Below are 17,760 nucleotides of genomic sequence, written 5' to 3'. Positions count from 1 at the left end.
ACAGTCTTTTATATATTATCATAATGGTATTAAAATAGAAAGTTGGGAGCAGTAGAAAATTTATCTCTTTGAAGAAAATGAATATAATTTTTTTCATTTCTGGCTAAATTAAAAGTGAGTGAGCCTTCAGTATCAAGACAAAGTACAAACTTTGTTTCTCCCCAATAATACACTGCTATTGATTTGCAACAACAAAAATATATATAAAGGATCTAATTTGCCAACTATGTTGCCCAGAGTATTTTTGTCCATACAAGCAACCCAGCACTCTTCATGTTTAAGACCTCTCACATAACAGAGAGAAAAGAAAGGATAAAACCTTGATTTCAGAGATTCTAATTAAACATTATATAAGTCAGAGTAGTTAATTTTCCAACTTTTGTAACTGGCTGGAATCATCAAACAATTTACAGTTCTCCTAAATGAAACAGCGCCTCTGAACATGAGGAGGGGGCAACAAGAACACTCAAGACACACTTGCTGAATTTTCTCACTCTACCGCTAGGATATGCTACACAAGAAATTAACAAGCAACACTAAACTGCAGAAAGACTCTCTTTGATTTATCCAGGCTCAACCAACACAAGCCACAGGTAACTGTGCCAGTTACTTTCAAAAACATTCAACTTCCCACCATAACAACCAGCTCTGCCTCACTTGAAACTCTGAACAACCATAGCACGGGGAGATGTCTAACTAGAATCTCTTTCTCATGAGTCACTCTGTTAAAAAAAAAAAGAATTTATCTGTGCTCCTTTTTGTACCTGTGTCAGATACTTAACCCACAGTTTCCTGATCACAGTCTGTTTAATCTTCCTGAGCAGGGTCATTTAAAGTAAATGCCACTCTATAAAACATGGCCCTAAGGCCAAGAAGTCCCCGTTTATGGACCTACAATCATAAAACACAAGCACTCATGTCCTTGGCTGACTTCTCTTCCTAAGGATCTCCATGCATTCGTTTCTCAAATGTTCCATCAAGCAAGCAGGATTCGTGTGTTGGCAGAACTCTAGTAAAGAGAGAACCTGATACAAAACTTTCCCTAGGGCAGTAACTCCTGCTTATCTTCACCATGAGTCGGACTACTGAAAAATGATGCCTGTTCTGGTTTGCTGAAGAAGGGTGATGACCTGAAGAATAATGCCCTCAGTTCTTCAGAAGCTAATCTACTTTCCAGCTCATCTCAGAGTGGAGGACAGGAATACGGGTGGTATCAAGACTCCCTTCAAGATTTTGAATAACCTCAAAAAAGAAGTCAGATAAAGAATCACTGTGGAACGGTCCTGACCTCTGAGAAAACCTCCAAAAAACTGAACTGGTGCTCTGAGAATGGTCTCTGAGACTGCATTAGTCTGGAGTCCAAGAGAAGGAACATGGAGACAATGAAGGTGGGAAAGCAATGGGAGACTTTTACCCACTACCATTCATTCATCCTTTAAAGGAGTCTGACTCTAAAATCATAGTGACCTGAAGTGATAGCAAGAAAACTGACCTGGAGCTACCATTTTCTACATTCAAGTATAAAATATCTACGAGTAAGTGTAAAATATCCATTAAGCCCTTGAAAAGTGGGCTCTTCCCTACTTCCCACTCTCAGTTACAAGACTCAGCTCAGTGTATAGCACATGTCAGGCATTTAATAAATGCAACTGATGGACTGAATGAGTGACATGACATTTTTAAATAGATTACCAGATAGAGTAAGACAAGTTTTCTCTTTCTGATCTCTAGCAACATGTTAACCACTTCTTTTTGTGATGATGTCCACACAGTTCTACATAAGACCACCAGAATAAACTAAATCCAGGTAAACTCTGGATCTGTCACCTAGTATTATGATTCTTTTAGGACTTTGGGAGGATATATCATCAATGACATTTGACAATGCATTTTATTCAAAGGCAATTTTGTCTAAGTTTCTCATTTAACTCTCATTTTTAAACAAAAATGTGCAGAACAGAAGAGAGGTGTCTATGCTATCTCCTATAGTGTTCCATGTGTTTATTCAGGCATGAAATTGCTTCAAGAAGACCAGGTAGAGTTTGAAACCACCCAGGTCTGGTTTAGTCAAACAACACAGTCACCAAATTACAAGATTGTGCAACTTCAACTCTTTAAAAACTGAAACATTCCCCATCCTTCTGAATTGATCCAACTCCAAAACGATGTATTAAACGGTACATGAACATGGTTTTATGGTGGTTGAGCCACAACCTACAAAATCTTCAGAACGCATAAAAGATGAATAATGCAAAGCATTGTGCTTTTTTTTCTTTAGCAACATCCCAGCCTAAAACTCTGAAGCTCACTTCCTATACTATCATTACATATTAGGTAAGGTGGTATAAAACTTCCCAGTGATTTCAGCATTGAGTCTCAACATAAAATTCTTAAAGACATTACCATCTTCCACTCAACTGTCTACAGGAACCATGCAGTTGATTTACAAATCATTGACTACCTTAAGCAATGTCATTTTCTTACTGCAAAAATCAAGTGCCTGTCATGAACATTCATCAAAGATTACGCCATTTTCTTTTATCAAAAGACCTAGCAACTGAAGCTTAAAATGAGACATGTATTTCATGAAACACAGTAGAAAATAGTTATCAAAATTTCTGCTATTTTTTGGAGTTATTTCCTCTTCTCTTAGTTGATTAAATAATAGACTAATTTGTCAAATACATGCTTCTTTTACACAGACCCAGGGAAGCTATTCAAAGATTTTTAGCTTTAGATCAGTGTCATTCAACAGCTGGCCATACTGTAGGTTGCAAAAAGAACATCCAACTAGCTCTCCTTTTTGCAAATTCAAAATAGTCGAGGCAATAAAGAATAACCCTACATAGAGCAAAATTTCCAGAAGGAAGTAAATGGTATATAAAAGTCTCTTACAGTAGAAACATCTGCTTTTTCTATTCAAAGGACTGTGGAGGAGGGGACTCAATTTCAATATTGTGACAAATATTATGAACCATAACTACAAAAAGAATTTGGCTCATGCAAAAATCTCAAAATAATAACTTTGGAGACACAAAATTTCTGTTAAACAAAAAAATATATATTTTATACATATGGCCACCAATCCCTGTTCTTATAAGAGGAATTCACAACAACAGAGAGAATATTGTTTGTGTATTTATGGTTTAACACTTCTTCTGTGGTACAAAAGCAATAATTAACATAAGGTTGACGGTAAAAACTCAGCATGGTGTGTGAACAAGACCAATAAAAGACAATTTAAATAAAAATTTGACAACATCTGGTGATAAGCAGTATTGTAGTATATCAACAGATAAAACAGGCACCCACGCTAGCTCTCACTACAGATGATAGCATGCACACATTTAAATGAAAAGAACAAAGCCCTGTGTCAAAATTTGTTTAAATACACACTAGCTTTTACATTTAAAGGATACACTTACATTTTCTGTGGTTCCAGTAATCACGTGCAATCCATCATATGTTGATTTGATGTACATGCCCTGGAATGAATCACAAATACATTAATTCATTACCATGTGGAGAGAGAGGAGCCACGAGTGAGCCTTGAACTTATTAAACATTAAATACAGTCCCTTCAGAACAATGCTCATTTTTAAGCCTCCTGAAACACCCATGAAATAAGATCCAGAGGGCAGTGAAGGAGAACTAAATAAATCAAAAGCCAAGTGAAATAAATCAGACATGAGATCTCTTTGATATTGTAATTTGTGTACCTGGCACATAGAAATTTGCCACTACTCTTTAGGATGTAGGAATTTTCTCAGACCTGCTCAACAAGCAAGGAGGCATTTCAAACAAGGACTCCTCTTTCCTGACCATCTCTTTGTCCAGAGACACAATACAGTCAGTTAAACTTGGTATCAACAGTAATTGTAGGGTCAATTATTTAAGCCGACAGTAATGCAGACTGGGATGTATGAGTGAACACTGTTGCATAACACAGTACAGGTAGCAAATTAGAACAAGCACTGCTCCATTTTTAGTGAAGCAGAAGGATGAGTATATTCCTTCTCAAAGGCCTGTGGGCTACCTCAAGAAATGAATACTGTATTATCCAGGAAATATTCCTGCAATTGGACAATTCATGTGTACAATATTTTCATTAAGCTACTATAATTGCGCAAAGAGCAAAAAAAAAAAAAGAGAGACAAGGGGAAAAGTAGTTATTCACCCCAGTATCTATATTATAATACTATCAAAGTCATTTTGACCCTGAACTTTACCTGCTCAGCAACCTAGACCACTCTATGAAGAGAATCTCATCAGATATGAAGGCCCTCAAGATTCTCCCCGCTCCTCTCAAATGATTACCTTCATCTGCAGAACTATGTATGAGCTCCCCACAAACAGCCGGAGCCTCTTCCCAGGCCACAGCTTGCAGAGTGAGAAAGGGCACCTCATTGTGACCTGCATCAGGGCATCCATCTGCTTCCATACTTAACTATAACCTCACTTTCAGGAATTCCTCCCCGTTCACTCTGTTATAAATCCAGCACTTACTCTGAAGCTAAGTATTGTATATAGATTCTGCTCACCAAGAATTTGATTTTATTGGCTTTTTTTTTTTTTAATTCCCAGACAGGGTCTTGCTAAATTCCCAAGGCTGGGCTCAAACTTCCAATCCTCCTGCCTCAGCCTTTCAGAGTGCTAGGATTAAAGGTCTGCACCACCAGGTCCAGCCTTTGTTTTCCTATCTAAGAGCAGAGACTGCCTTCATGTTCCCTATGGCTGTCTATACACAGGGCACCTGTGCCCTCCCCTTTGTCATCTTCACCATCACCATCAATACAAGTAACACCAGCTACAGACACTAATTAATGAACACGCTCTATGCTTTCGGCACTGAGGACTTGCCATTTAACGTAAATTTAATCCTTTCAACAGTCCTAGGAAGAAACTGACATGTGAGCTCTCTCTGACTCAAAGGGTGGAAGCTAATTCAATGGGCCCCACTGTTGTTTAAATTCCAGCAGATTAATCCTATGGGATACACAGTATAAACTGGGAACTCACATGTATGTATTCTCAAAGCCATACCTCATACAAGACTTATGAGACACTCCTAGAGGTTTTTAGGAATTGTTTCCTTCCACAGCCCCTTCTCACATTCATCCTAAGTGCTAATAGACACTGAGAACAGAAGCTATTTTCGTACCCAGAGACCATCTCTTCTTTGTGTAAATGTTTCGTATTTCCTTGCATTGCTAAGTCCTAAAAATAAAACCATTAAGATAGGAGTACAAAGCTTTTAAATTGTATTTATTTTTATACTCCGAAGATAAAAACATATCAACAGAGTTTAAGACAGCAAATTCCTAACTATATTATGGATGGTAATCTAATTTAATTCTGCTATTCAGGATTACAGTGAAAGCAGTAAGAAATGTTTAGAGAAAACTTTAGTAAATGCTGGTACGTATTATTTGAAAAATAAAACAAGTATTAGAACTCTTACCAAGCCTTCGCCAGGTTTAACGTTGGGTAAGTGAACCTCCTCCAGGCATGCACACTGGCTCATAACAGGGTCTGTGGCAGATCTAATTGTTTTGTCACAGATGCCATTTAAAACCTTGACCTGGAATTAGAGAGGCAAAGAGTCGGGAGAGCGCAGTTGTTGATCAGGTTTATCTCAAGCTGGGTTTTAAAGAAATGCACTTCATATATATATATTTTTGTTTGTTTGTTTGTTTGTTTATTTTGGTTTGGTTTGGTACCGAGGATCAAACTTGGGACCTTGTGCTTTCGAGGCAGGCGGCAGAACCACTGAACTAAATTCCCGGCCCTTTCACTTATAATCTTTAGCTCTGGTCAGCAATCATTTTGATAATTCTGTTCAATGAATGTGAAGCACTTGGCCTCCATATCTGCAATCTTGGGAATGGTGCCTCTAGTTCGGCTTTGTTTAAAAACTGTAGCTTTTATATTAGCTCCTTCACACCCACTGAAGAGCATAAGCCAGGAGAAACACCTTTTCTGCTGTTAAGGGGAAGCATCTATTTGCAGACACCTAAATGGCTTATTAGGCTTATTAGTGATGGCTCAGAATCCCTGAATACCAAATATTAACAAGGTAAAAAAAAAATTCTTTGGGGCCCTGAAACATATGTTTAAGTAGATTATTTTTTAAATAGTTTTAGGTTTATAGAAAAATTGAACGAGTATATTGTGCTCCCATTTAGTCCCTCTCCCCAGCCCATCTTCTTCTACTATTAACAACTTTCTCTAGCATGGCACCTTTGTCACAACTGATACTGATATTGGGACACTTTTATTAACCCCACAAAGGTGACAGATCATATGTTACCCATAACAATATGTAAGAAGAGTTTGTATCTCTCACATTAGCCATGACCTCTGAAGGGTTAACTAAAGTCTTTAATTTACATTAGTGTCCACTCTTTGTGGTGTATATTCTATAGGTTTTGACAAATGCTTGATGTTATGTATCCAACATTACTATATCACATACTTTCATTGCCCTAAATATCCCCTCTCCTTAGCCTAATTATCCATCTCCCACTTTCTCACTATGAACCCCTGGCAATCAGAATTTCAAATAGTTGGAATTAGATAGCATGTAGTCTTTTCAATTGGCTTACTATAACTAATAATATGCATTGAAACTTCCTCTGTATTTTCTCATAGCTTGATAGTTCTTTTTTTTTATCAGTGAATAATACTCTATTTTATGGATGTGACATGTTTTTCTATCCATTCACCTATAAGGTGATATTGTGATTGGTTTCCATTTTTTGACAATTACGAATAATGGTACTATAAATGCTCTGTGCAATTCAGTGCAAATTTTTGTGGATATAAATTTTTAACTCTTCTGGATACACACCTTGGAATCCAACTGGTGGACGGTATGGCCAGAATATGCTTAGTTTTTCAAGAAACAGCCAAATTGTCCTCTAACCTGTCTGTACCATTTTGCATTCCCAGCAGTGAGAGTGACTGCTGCTCCGCATCCTCCCCAGCACTTCATGTTGTCAATGTTTTGAATCTTAGCCAGTCCAAAGGTACGGAATGTTGTTACCTCATCCTTCCAATTTGCAACTCCCTAATTACAAATGATGTTGACCACTTTTCATTTGCTTATTTGTCATTTGTGTGTCTTCTTTGGTAAGGTGATGGTTCAGTTCTTTGGTCCCCTTAATCAGGTTGTCTTCTTATTTTTAGGAGTTCTTTGTATATTCTGGATATAAGTCCTTTATCCGATAAAGGTGTTTTGAAAATATTTTCTCCCTGTCTGTGGCTTGTCATTTCATTCTCAACATTGCACTTCCCAGAGCAGAGTTTTTAATTTTAATGACATCTATATTATCTATTTTTTTCTTATTAATTGTGCTTTTGATTTTCTAGCTAAACACTCACTACCAAGTATGCCTAAATTTTTTCCTATATCTCCTATAAGATGTGAAGTTCTCATTTTGTATTTAGGTCTATGATCATTTTAATGATAGTTCATATTTTCTGAATGCCAAACACCAACAAGGTAAAACACTACAGAGATAAGATGGGGTACCTATTAAGAGGTCTCTGTGTAAAAGCCAGAGTGATATTTGGCCCAATCAGATCCATCTAATCTTTCAAAATTAAAGACCCAATGAAATCAGGAAATTCCAAAGAGTGATTTTTTTTTCCTAATGGGGAGAATCCAAGAAATGACACTTTTTACACTCCTCCAATTTGTTTAGCCTATTTATGGAAAATATATTTATAGCAGTTTTGTTGCTAAATTCCTCAACATCAGTAGGAGGAAGACCTTATCAAAAGAGCACAGGCTGGTTTATGTCAAAAGGAGGAAGTGCTGATGAATAGTTTCAAAATGCTCTTTAAACAGTCATAGCACACCCCCTTCTCCCACATCGTGAAGATTTTGCCAAGAATTTTTTTTAACAAAATGGTCCTAAAGTTAAATCTGCAAATCACTTTAACCCCGATTACCAGGCTAAGGTACCAATGTATGTACAATTGTACCCTGATGAACTGTTCAAAAGAAAAACAAAAACAAAACAAACAAAACCAGAAATCTCAATATAGCTAATTTAAGCTCTGGAATTCTTGTAATTCTTGGTCTTATTAAATAATTTTGTTCTTCCTCTTTGACCTAAATTAATAGATTCATATCCTAAAAGCAAATATTTCAAATTATAGTATAAGGTAATTACCCATAGTGCATTTACTGTAATTAGTGTGATTCCCACTGCCTTTGGAAAAGGAATTTTACAATAATTTTCACAAAGCATACTTACTACAGATAAAACTTTATCCTCCATTTCTGCTACAAGGTAATCCTAAAGAAAAAAAAAAAGAAAATGGTCTGAGAGAGTAAAAACTTAAAAACTAGTGCCTTAGCCTTGTAGATTTTTCCAGGAGCTCATGAGGTCCCTGACATACACCCTGCCCATCCCTCAACTTGAGCATCCTTCGAGTCTGGAAAGGAGAGAAGGACAGAATGGGAATGAAACTGACATTTGTCTTTTCCTAAAGTCCTGGTCTCCCCTGACCTAAGGAGCTTATCATTCAAGTAACCCACGTGGCCAATTATTTAATTTAAAAAACCTACAAAAATCACTGACCAGAAATCCACGTACTGTCTAAACTGTCCAGAGAGTACTAAGTCAGAAGTCCAAGTCCAAGAAACCTGGTAATGGCTCCCAGTATGGCCCAAGCTAAGCTAGCAGCAGCCCAACCAGCCAGCAGCCCTAAGCTCTGGCCTGCCTTATAAGAAGAGCTTTCCAACAAGGGCTTTGAGCAAACTCAGCCACAAAAGTTTATTTTAAGCACCACTGAGATTAAATCAGATATTTCAGTCCTTGGTAGATGAAAAAAGTTTAACAAAACATTCATTAAGACTCTGCCAAAAAAGTGGTCTTGAGGTATGCTATTGACACAAAGGGCTGGAATGCAAGGCTTTATTTACTCAGCTCCAGAACAAAAGATCCAGGACACAGTACATAGCACAACAGAGTTAGCTGATCACAGAAATCACCACTGTCCTGTCCAGAAGGAACCAAAGTGAAACTGCCAGTATGAAACATTTACAGCTAACCTTCTAGAACTATCCACAGTGGTGGATTTCAACCCACATTGCAGGGTGTGTGCAGAAGAAAAGAAAGCCAGAGTAGTCTTTTTAGAGTTTATCCCGCACCATTAAGTACGATCCAAACTAGGACAATCTTAAGGATAATAATAATAATAATTTCAGGTACATGAAAAATATTACCTCTGTTGAAATGAGAAGGTAATTTGAGGTCTTTGTTTAACTACTATTGGCAGAGGGAATGGGTTGGATACCAACTTCTTCTACCTTAAGAGAATTAATCATCAGACTTTCATTATTTTAATTTTTTAATTTTCTCTACTAGATAAAAATGTAGAAAATAATAGCTGCTCCCAAAATTGACACCTGCTTCTTAAGAGTAGCTTAGGAAGAAAAAAAAATTTAAAAGAAACTGAGAAATTTCCTTTTGGCAAATTTGACATATGTAAATTTGATGAAAATCCAAACTCCAGGAGCAACTTACGTAAAATGCGAATAACTGTAGGTCAAAAATGTGCCTTTCTGTCCTATCTTATGCCTGAAACTAAACTACTATAATAGTTCATTTCCTATTACTACTGACAGCTATTACATAAATATCAACTTCAGAAAAACAGTATATTCATATGGTAGAAATATAATTCATAATTTGTGTCGGTAATCTCTCATTACAAACCACAAAATGGTATCAGCACTGTCATCCTTGAAGGCTGTCACTCAAAAGCAGAGACCTCTCTCAAAACACTAGGCCCCAAGCATCGGGTCAGGGTGTGACCACATGGTTCCCAGTACTTGATTTTTGGATAGACCCAAGAAGCTACCAAGAAAACTGGCCCTCTGTTGTGGCAACTAGGCCAACAGACACAAGTCTGCCTCCCAACTATTCAACTGGCGTGTGAAAGGGTTGTCTTCCCCCATGGTAAACGTGGGTTCCCACACCCACCCCCACTGAGAGGAAGCAGCTACAATGTGCCTTCACAGTATTTGGCATGAAAGCAGTAGAGTGGAAAAAGAAGTACTGGAACAAATCGCCCCTTCATGAGTCAGATAGTGAGGCAGAGTTTCATTACCGTCCTAGGTCACCTGGATGAGCAGACAGGGCCTAACCCGGCAGCCAGGGACACTGCCCTGGCTGGTCTCTCCTGCCCCCAGCCTCCACTCCTTATTGTACCTGTTTAGGAACTGAGACCTTGGGCAATATGTTTAGTACCTCTGTGCCTCTATTTCCTTCTATGTAAGATATGATAACAAAGACTACCTCAGAGAACTTCTGAGAACCCATGTTCTTCCATCATTATAGAAAACAAACACTGATCAAGAGCTAAATTCTTCTGAGTCTAAATGCATAAAATAATGTCCCCATATATATTTACATATCTTCAGGCTTCATTCTTTAAAATTCTTCAAATTTAAAATGTAAAAAAAAAAATCAAAAAATGAGAACAATATATTTGTTTCATTCCTCACTTAAACTAACAAGTTTGGTTTCAGAAAACCAATACAAACTAAGATTTTTATATTTCCTATTATGTAATTTTAAAAGTAGGAACTGTGGTTTTAATATGTTATAGCTCATGTAATCTCCAAAATAGTATTTTGAAGGAGGTATTGTGTTTTAAATATCTTGTGTTTTGGGTGGAGGAGAAGCTCAGTGATAGAGCACTTGCCTACAAGGGCCTAGGTTCAATCTCTAGGTTCACACACGAACAGATATCATTTATCTATACCTGATTTTCCATGAATGCATAGATGTGATCATGTATATGATGTTTGTAAATGAAAATGTTTTGTCTCTTCTTCGTTATTTTATTTTTATTTTATTTTATTTTTCCTTGGCTCCTTTCTCTTTCATCTCTGTCCTTGCCAGAATAAATTCAACCTCTCTTCCAAATTGCCCATTCCATGACTTCTACCTTTACAAAGAGGACTGTGGATATATATGTATGTGTATATTACAAATACACACAGCGAAACACACACAATTTTTTGTTCCCATTTGTCTCTACATCTCACTTTTCTCCCTTTTTCTTTACTCAACAATAACTTGTAGAAATCCTACCAAGTCATCTGGAAAAGTAAATATTAGAATTTCCATTTTACAGATGAGAAAATGGAGTGCAGGCTCATAAACTTCAAGTAATTTATCCAAGGGCTAAATAATAGTAGAGATAGATTCAAACCTATGACTGTGTCTCTAAAAAGAACATGTTTTACTACAGAATAAACTCCCTCAATAAGGACCACAGTGAAAATTATTTTTAAAATGAACATCCACACTAATAACACATGCAGTGTCCCTAGAGTTTGGGTTCACTTTCTCCCAATAAAAGACAAATTACTATCAGCTTCTTTGTCAGAACCATTCATTCCCTGAAATGCACATGATATAATGTGCACCATTAATAATGTACCAGGCATCGTGGGCCATCAATAAGCAGGGACAAGTATGATGAGAGCAGTCAGCTGAAACCCTCCTGATGTGACCAGATCAGGGTCTGCACCTCCCATGGGAAGCCTTTTTTTATCACCAGTTCACAATGATCCAACCTCTACAACCACATAGAAAGGACTGCTTAAGGTAATGCATTATTAGCTCACCCATCTTGGTGGGAAGAGAATTTAACTGGTCTAAGTACTCAATAGTCACCTTCCCAATGAGGGTAACTGTTAACAAGTATCACAATTACATTCCACTTTCAACCCTCCAGTGCCCCTTTCCTCCTCAGCGCTTCTCTAATGTTATGTAACTGCACATACACAGTACAAGTGTGTATGTTTGTGCACATGTGTAATTTTCCTTATTTTAGTTCTTAGTTTAGTTATCTCTCCAGAGACTGTAGACTCCATGAATCAGGGACTTTTTATCTTTCTTTACTCTGGCACCCCAGTGCCTAGACAGTGGCAGAGAGAGTTAAGAGTCAAATATTTATTGAAGGAACTGTCCAACTATCTGAAAAGCCAACATCAACCTGCTTAAGCAAAACAGACTCACCTTGTGAGGACAAATACTACTGTTCTACCCTCTGCTTTGTCACTTTCCCACCTCTGCTTATCCCGAAGTACAGACAGCCTGAGTCAGACACATGATCTAGGACCCTTCACAAGAAAGCAGAGGTGCACCTAGGAGAAAAATGTACCCACTTGCTAAGTACTGTTTAGCTTTAACACTTTAATTTAGCTGATGGCATGTAAAATTGGCTGAACATCAAAATAAGAAGCAAAATACTACAGGAAGAGGGAAGTAGGAAGAAAAAGAACACTCAAGAAACGTATCAGGGAAATGCCTTCCACCACCAACGCCAGGCCTCTGAGACTGTATGACTCATGTGTCACAGCTACTGTCAAGACTCTGTCAAAGTTACCTTCTCCATCATAAAAAGGAGCAAACCATTTAGTAGCCCTGGGCACCTTTCTCAGATCATGGTCTCAAAACTACACTGCTGGAAGTTCGATGGCTGCTCATGACTGGATCTCAAACACCTGCCATGGACAAAGCCATGGTTAATTCTTCATCTTCCAGACACAAACAGAGACCACACAGCTTCTCACAACTGCATTTCCGTTATACCACAGTCAGGAGTGAAGGAAGGATGTTCTTTATTTTTTCCAAATGAGCAGTGGAAACAAACTTTGAATCGCAGAATTTTAGAATCAAGTATGATATGAAGGAAAAAGGCTCTTCCTTCTATTTTACAACCTTGACTCAATTCAAAAATAATGTGTAAGTGTCTGATATGCCAAGTAATATGACAAGAGAGGGTCTTCAGTGCTCACAAATCTGTAATAATTTTTTGTTAAGATCACAGGAGCTAGATAAGTTAAAAGACTGATATAAAATTTCCTGGGCCCTCGCTAAGATACCTAGAACCAGACAATGAGCCATAAATGAAACTGACATGTGTGTGTCACTTCCAGACCAGAAGATACATCAGTGAGGGAAACTCCAAAGTTCTCTCTGTTGTGAGGACACACAACACGAGATACCAGCAGTTCTGTCAGCCTATATCCTGAAATGAGGAGAATCAGATCATATCTTCCAGCCGCCCATTTGGATATACATAATGGAGGAATAAATGCTGGGGTATGGGGGTAGTTATTGCCTCATAACTTAGCCCATCCTGGCTGGTAAATCCAACAACCAGAGGTCAAAAAGAAAGACCACAATCAACACATTTAATAAAGTACTGAGAACAAAGATTACAGCGAGCATTTCTACTTAAATTAAACTCTAACATTTGAGGGGAAGTACAAGAAAGCTCAACTATTTTAAAACGAAAGAAGATAAACTCTGATTCAAAGGCCACTGGTCATTTTTCACACAAGTTATCTATACAATGCATCTAAGTTAGACTTTCATCTCTCCCCAATTCTGATGAAAAAAAGTGGTGTGGGGGTACTTCATACCTGCATGGAAACCCTTTGAAGAAGAAAAACAGGGAAAAGACAAATTTAGAAACCTATAATGATTTACTACTGACCTTCTGGACTGTAGTGGTCAGGTCTAAGCAAAGCTGAATGATTTTGTTCTTCGTTACAGAGAAATCAGTGATCCCTGTAAATGGAGCCCTGGAAAGTAACAGAAAATTCTCTTAAAAAAAAGGAGGTAGTGAGAGGAACCCATCAGGATCCAACATTGTATTTTGCCAGGCATAACTACACAACAGGCTGGTTTAAAATCGTTTTTCATATTACTAATCTCAAGTAAAACATCAAATAGGAATCTGAACAGGAAAAGGACGGAGAAGTGCTAAATAAAAACACATCCAAAAATGAGCTGAGAGTTAATGTCCCTTCAGGAGTGAACTAATACCCTTCATACCAACCAAGAGTCAACCATTAATGTTTAATCTCAGTAGCACACAACCTTTAGCAGTTTCACTCTTCTCTAAGCTGAGGTTAAACTCTTCTCATTATTAACCTTTTTTTAAGTAATGTCCACAGGAACCCTAAGATCCACTTCTGATCCAGGATTCCTGAGCCCCAGTGAAAAAGGGCAAAAGGAACAATGGTTTGTTTTCCTAAGACACAGGACTGGCCTTGGTATACCTCAGATCCTCCTCGTAGAACACAGTTAAAGGCATGGGGCTACTCACCGGTCCAGCCAAGCCAGCAAAGCCTTGGCAGCACCTATGAGCTCCACCACTGAAGTCAGGAGCTCATTGGGGGGCTTGCGGGATGTGTTCCCATCATAAGCTGGATTTTTCCGCCGGCTACTTATGTGATTCTGTAAATTGTTGGAAGATGCCCGCAGTTTCAAAACCAAATTCTTCATATTATCAGTTTCAAGACCATAATTCTGTAGGAAAGGAAAGAATTCAAATCAATCAACAAGGTCCAAACTCTCCTAATGACTCAAGAGCTCACTGAGTAACTGGAATAACTCCTATAAGCCACCAAAAAATCCTGCCTGATCCACCCAGGGCTCACTTCCCTAGTCGTCACCACCACTACCACTACCATCCTGGTTTTCTCTCTGCTCCCCCCACAGCTCGCTCCTGACTCTCAGGGAATTTGTTCTTGCTGGTTCCTCTTCCCCAAATCCTCTTTGCATGGATCTTGGCATGGACAACAATTCTTATCACTCAGGTGCTGACCCAAACATCTCCTCATTTTCTGGGAGGATTAGTGGCCACTTAATCAACAGCAGGCTTTCTCAGCCTGGGCTTCAGTGGCATGTGGGCTGGATAATTCTGTTTTGGGGGTGGGGTTCCTGTGCACTGCAAGATTGTCAATGGCACCCCTGGTTCTACCCACATTAGCAGCATTCCTCTCCCCAGCTGGGACAACCAAAAATGCTTCCCAACACTGCCACATGTCCCCTAGAAGCAGAATCAGGCCCTCAAGTCACTCTCCAGCAGACTACTAACTTCTGCCCGCCTTGGGATCGCAGGGTTTGTTGCGACCTTCTCCCTGGAGATGCAAAGTCTGCAGGAACAGGGCTCTGTGTGTTGCTCACACAGATCAGCAGGCAAATATATCACAGTCAGCAAATACATAAAGTCCACTTAGATGACACTCACAGAAAAAAGTCACAATGGCTAAAAGTCAGTTCACCAGAAATGTATGTAATTCCTCTCTCTCTGGAGATTCCGACCTGTTTTTGTTTTTGTTTTTGTTTTAAGTGTTCAACTTACTTGAGTGCTTTAAAAACATCAATTTTGCATGACAATACTGCCCTAGGCCAGTGGTGGCCAACCTATGGTGCCGAAGTGGGCTGTTTGTTATCAATGAAAGTTCTAAAACGTTCTCCATCACTCTCCTAGATTCTCTTTCAGATTAAGAACCAATCCCAGGAAACAACTTATAAATCTGAGGCAGGGTATGAATTTCTGTATTCAATTTTGTGTGTGTGTGTGTGTGTGTGTGTGTGTGTGTGTGTGTGTATGTATATATATATATATCTCCTAAATTGGTGTTTGATCTTTTAACAGAAAGGGAAGATCTGGTCATATAATATACTATTTCACTAGTATTCCAAAGTAAGAACCTAGCACTAGCACCATTTTAAAACTAGGAATAACATAATAGCTTATATTATTGAACACTTACTCTATGCCAGGAACTGAGTTAAGTACTCAACATATGTTAATCTCAAGGAAACCACCCATGAAGGTACAAATGTTACTACAGATTGAGCGTCCCTTATGCAAAATGCTTGTGAACAGAGGTATTTCAGATTTTGAAATATTTGCATGTACAAGACCCAAATATAAACACAAAATTCATTTTTGTTTCATATACACATAGCCTGAAGGTAATTTTATACTTTTTTTTGCTTTTTTTTTTTTTTTTTTTGGTACAAAAGATTGAAACCAGGGCCTCTGCACTGAGCTACTACATACCCAGACCTTTTTCTAAATCCTTTATTTTGAGACAGGGGGCTCATTAAGCTACACAGGCTGGCCTTGAACTTGCAGTCCTCTTGCCTCAGCCTCACAGAGTTCTGGGATTATAGGCTTCTGCAGCCACATGTGGCATCTACTCCATATAATTAGTGTGCCTAGGTTTCGACTGTGCTCTTGTCATACAAGGTCAGATAAGGAATTTTTTCACTTGTAGTATTATGATGGCTCTCAAAATATTTTGTGCTCCGGAGTATTTTAGATTTATGACTTTCAGATTAAGGTCACTCAACCTTATTTCTGTTTCACAGGTAAACAAACTATAAATTCCTCAAAATTATACAGCTGATCAGTAGCTGGGTAAGGATTCTATTCAAGGCAATCAGCATCCAGCAACAACTTTGGGTCAATATGTTGTATGTTCCCCCCTTTCTTCTGCCCTTCTCAAGAAAGGGCCAAGTGGTTGGATTAGAAAAGGGAAAGATATTAGACAAGAATAAGGTCAGTGATCCTATAACTAGCACAATCTAACATGCTGTGTGTCTCCCCCAAATCCCGATACACTCTGTCCCTTCCAATGTCAGGAGCTTCCTTAGGCCAGTTCTACCCAGCCAGCCATCTAGGCCAAAAAGGGACCGTGTTTAGAAATCAAGAAAGCATAAATATATTAAGACGTTTGTGAGAACCTTTTTTTTTTTTTGACCAGATGAACAATGTTAACAACAAAGCTTTGGTATTAATGAGAACAACTTAATTTTAAACGCATTTTATTTGAAGTTCAAATTTATGGTGTTTATTACTAAAATAAAAAATAGTTTAAAAGTCCAAATAGAAATGTTGGAAAGACCTATGTACAAACTAACTGCAAACAGGCTTTTATAAGCTTTAAAGGAACTGTAAATTTCAAAATGTAACTGTGTTCTGTATTGACAGCAATGTTCTACTTGAATCTTACACGTATTCATTTTTTCCTTCACTGTTATTTTCTACAGACTAAAACAGAATATGTTCCTTCAATAAAGAATATACCAAAAAGATGGATTTTCATCATGGCTTCTGAAATTCAAAGAAGCAAAGACTCCCAGGTGAATGGGTAAAGAGCCCATGAGATGCAACTTGTTTTGAAGGGCCTGGGTCAGTGACAGGGGCCCTGCCTTTGGTCCATTACTCAGCCTGCCCGCTTATATCAAGAGTGTTCACTACAAGCGAGGAAGTTGGCTTTCTGCAATTAATGCTGCCACAAATTACTTGGAGCTTTTATTTCCATATACAACATTTATTCCTTCAACATAAAAAGGATTAAATATATTTTCTTGCTGCAAGAAATTTCCAACCTCCGTCTTCAATAAATCCATCACTTTTAATACTAAAATAAAGGTGAAGAGTAGCTTCTTTAACTGGTTTTCTTCATTTTCCACTCAATTTACTCTGGTTATTTTTTTTCCCAAAAACAAATTATGGAACTGGAAAGATGTGGTTAAAATTGAGTATATTTTTTTAAGGAAGGAAGGAGGATATTTCCTTCCCCTTTGACTCTGCTCCACAAAAGAGAGAATAAAAAACTAATTATATTAGCTCAAAAGAACCTCTGCAGTAGAAATATATGTAGGAAAGGATTATTAACTTCAGTGCCCCACAATAAAAGGTAGAAAATGATAATTTCTCAGACTAGATTTCATTATTGTCATGAATCTCCTCCCTAAAACCTGTCTCTTCCTGACATTGATTTAATATAAGCATTAAGAAGATACTGATTAGGCTGCATGTGCTGCTGAGTGATAGAGCATGCAAAAGGCCCTGAGGAAGATGAAGATGAAGAAGAGGAAATAGAAGCGGAAGTGTTAGAAAAACAAGCAGCAGCAG

At 38.0% G+C, this 17,760-nt stretch overlaps 1 protein-coding gene across 3 annotated transcripts in view; it reads right to left on the bottom strand.

Annotated features, from left to right (window-relative positions):
- Window positions 1-17,760, bottom strand: part of Cnksr3 (CNKSR family member 3) — a 100,119-nt gene that overhangs the window by 24,585 nt on the left and 57,774 nt on the right. For all 3 annotated transcript variants that reach the window (XM_021238020.2, XM_087193432.1, XM_004856853.4), the window contains 5 exons: window positions 14,149-14,351; window positions 13,534-13,621; window positions 8,265-8,306; window positions 5,462-5,581; window positions 3,426-3,485 (listed from right to left, as the gene is read on the bottom strand). In XM_021238020.2, the coding sequence (XP_021093679.1) occupies window positions 3,426-3,485; window positions 5,462-5,581; window positions 8,265-8,306; window positions 13,534-13,621; window positions 14,149-14,327 (489 nt within the window). In that variant the 5' untranslated portion in view covers window positions 14,328-14,351. The remainder of the gene's footprint in view (window positions 1-3,425; window positions 3,486-5,461; window positions 5,582-8,264; window positions 8,307-13,533; window positions 13,622-14,148; window positions 14,352-17,760) is intronic.

The sequence above is a fragment of the Heterocephalus glaber genome, unplaced genomic scaffold (assembly GCF_053883595.1).
Source record: "Heterocephalus glaber isolate CG9 unplaced genomic scaffold, H.glaber_assembly_v1.0 deba00001593, whole genome shotgun sequence".
NCBI classification, from domain to species: Eukaryota; Metazoa; Chordata; class Mammalia; order Rodentia; family Bathyergidae; genus Heterocephalus; species Heterocephalus glaber.
This window is presented reverse-complemented; position numbering and strand designations above follow the sequence as displayed.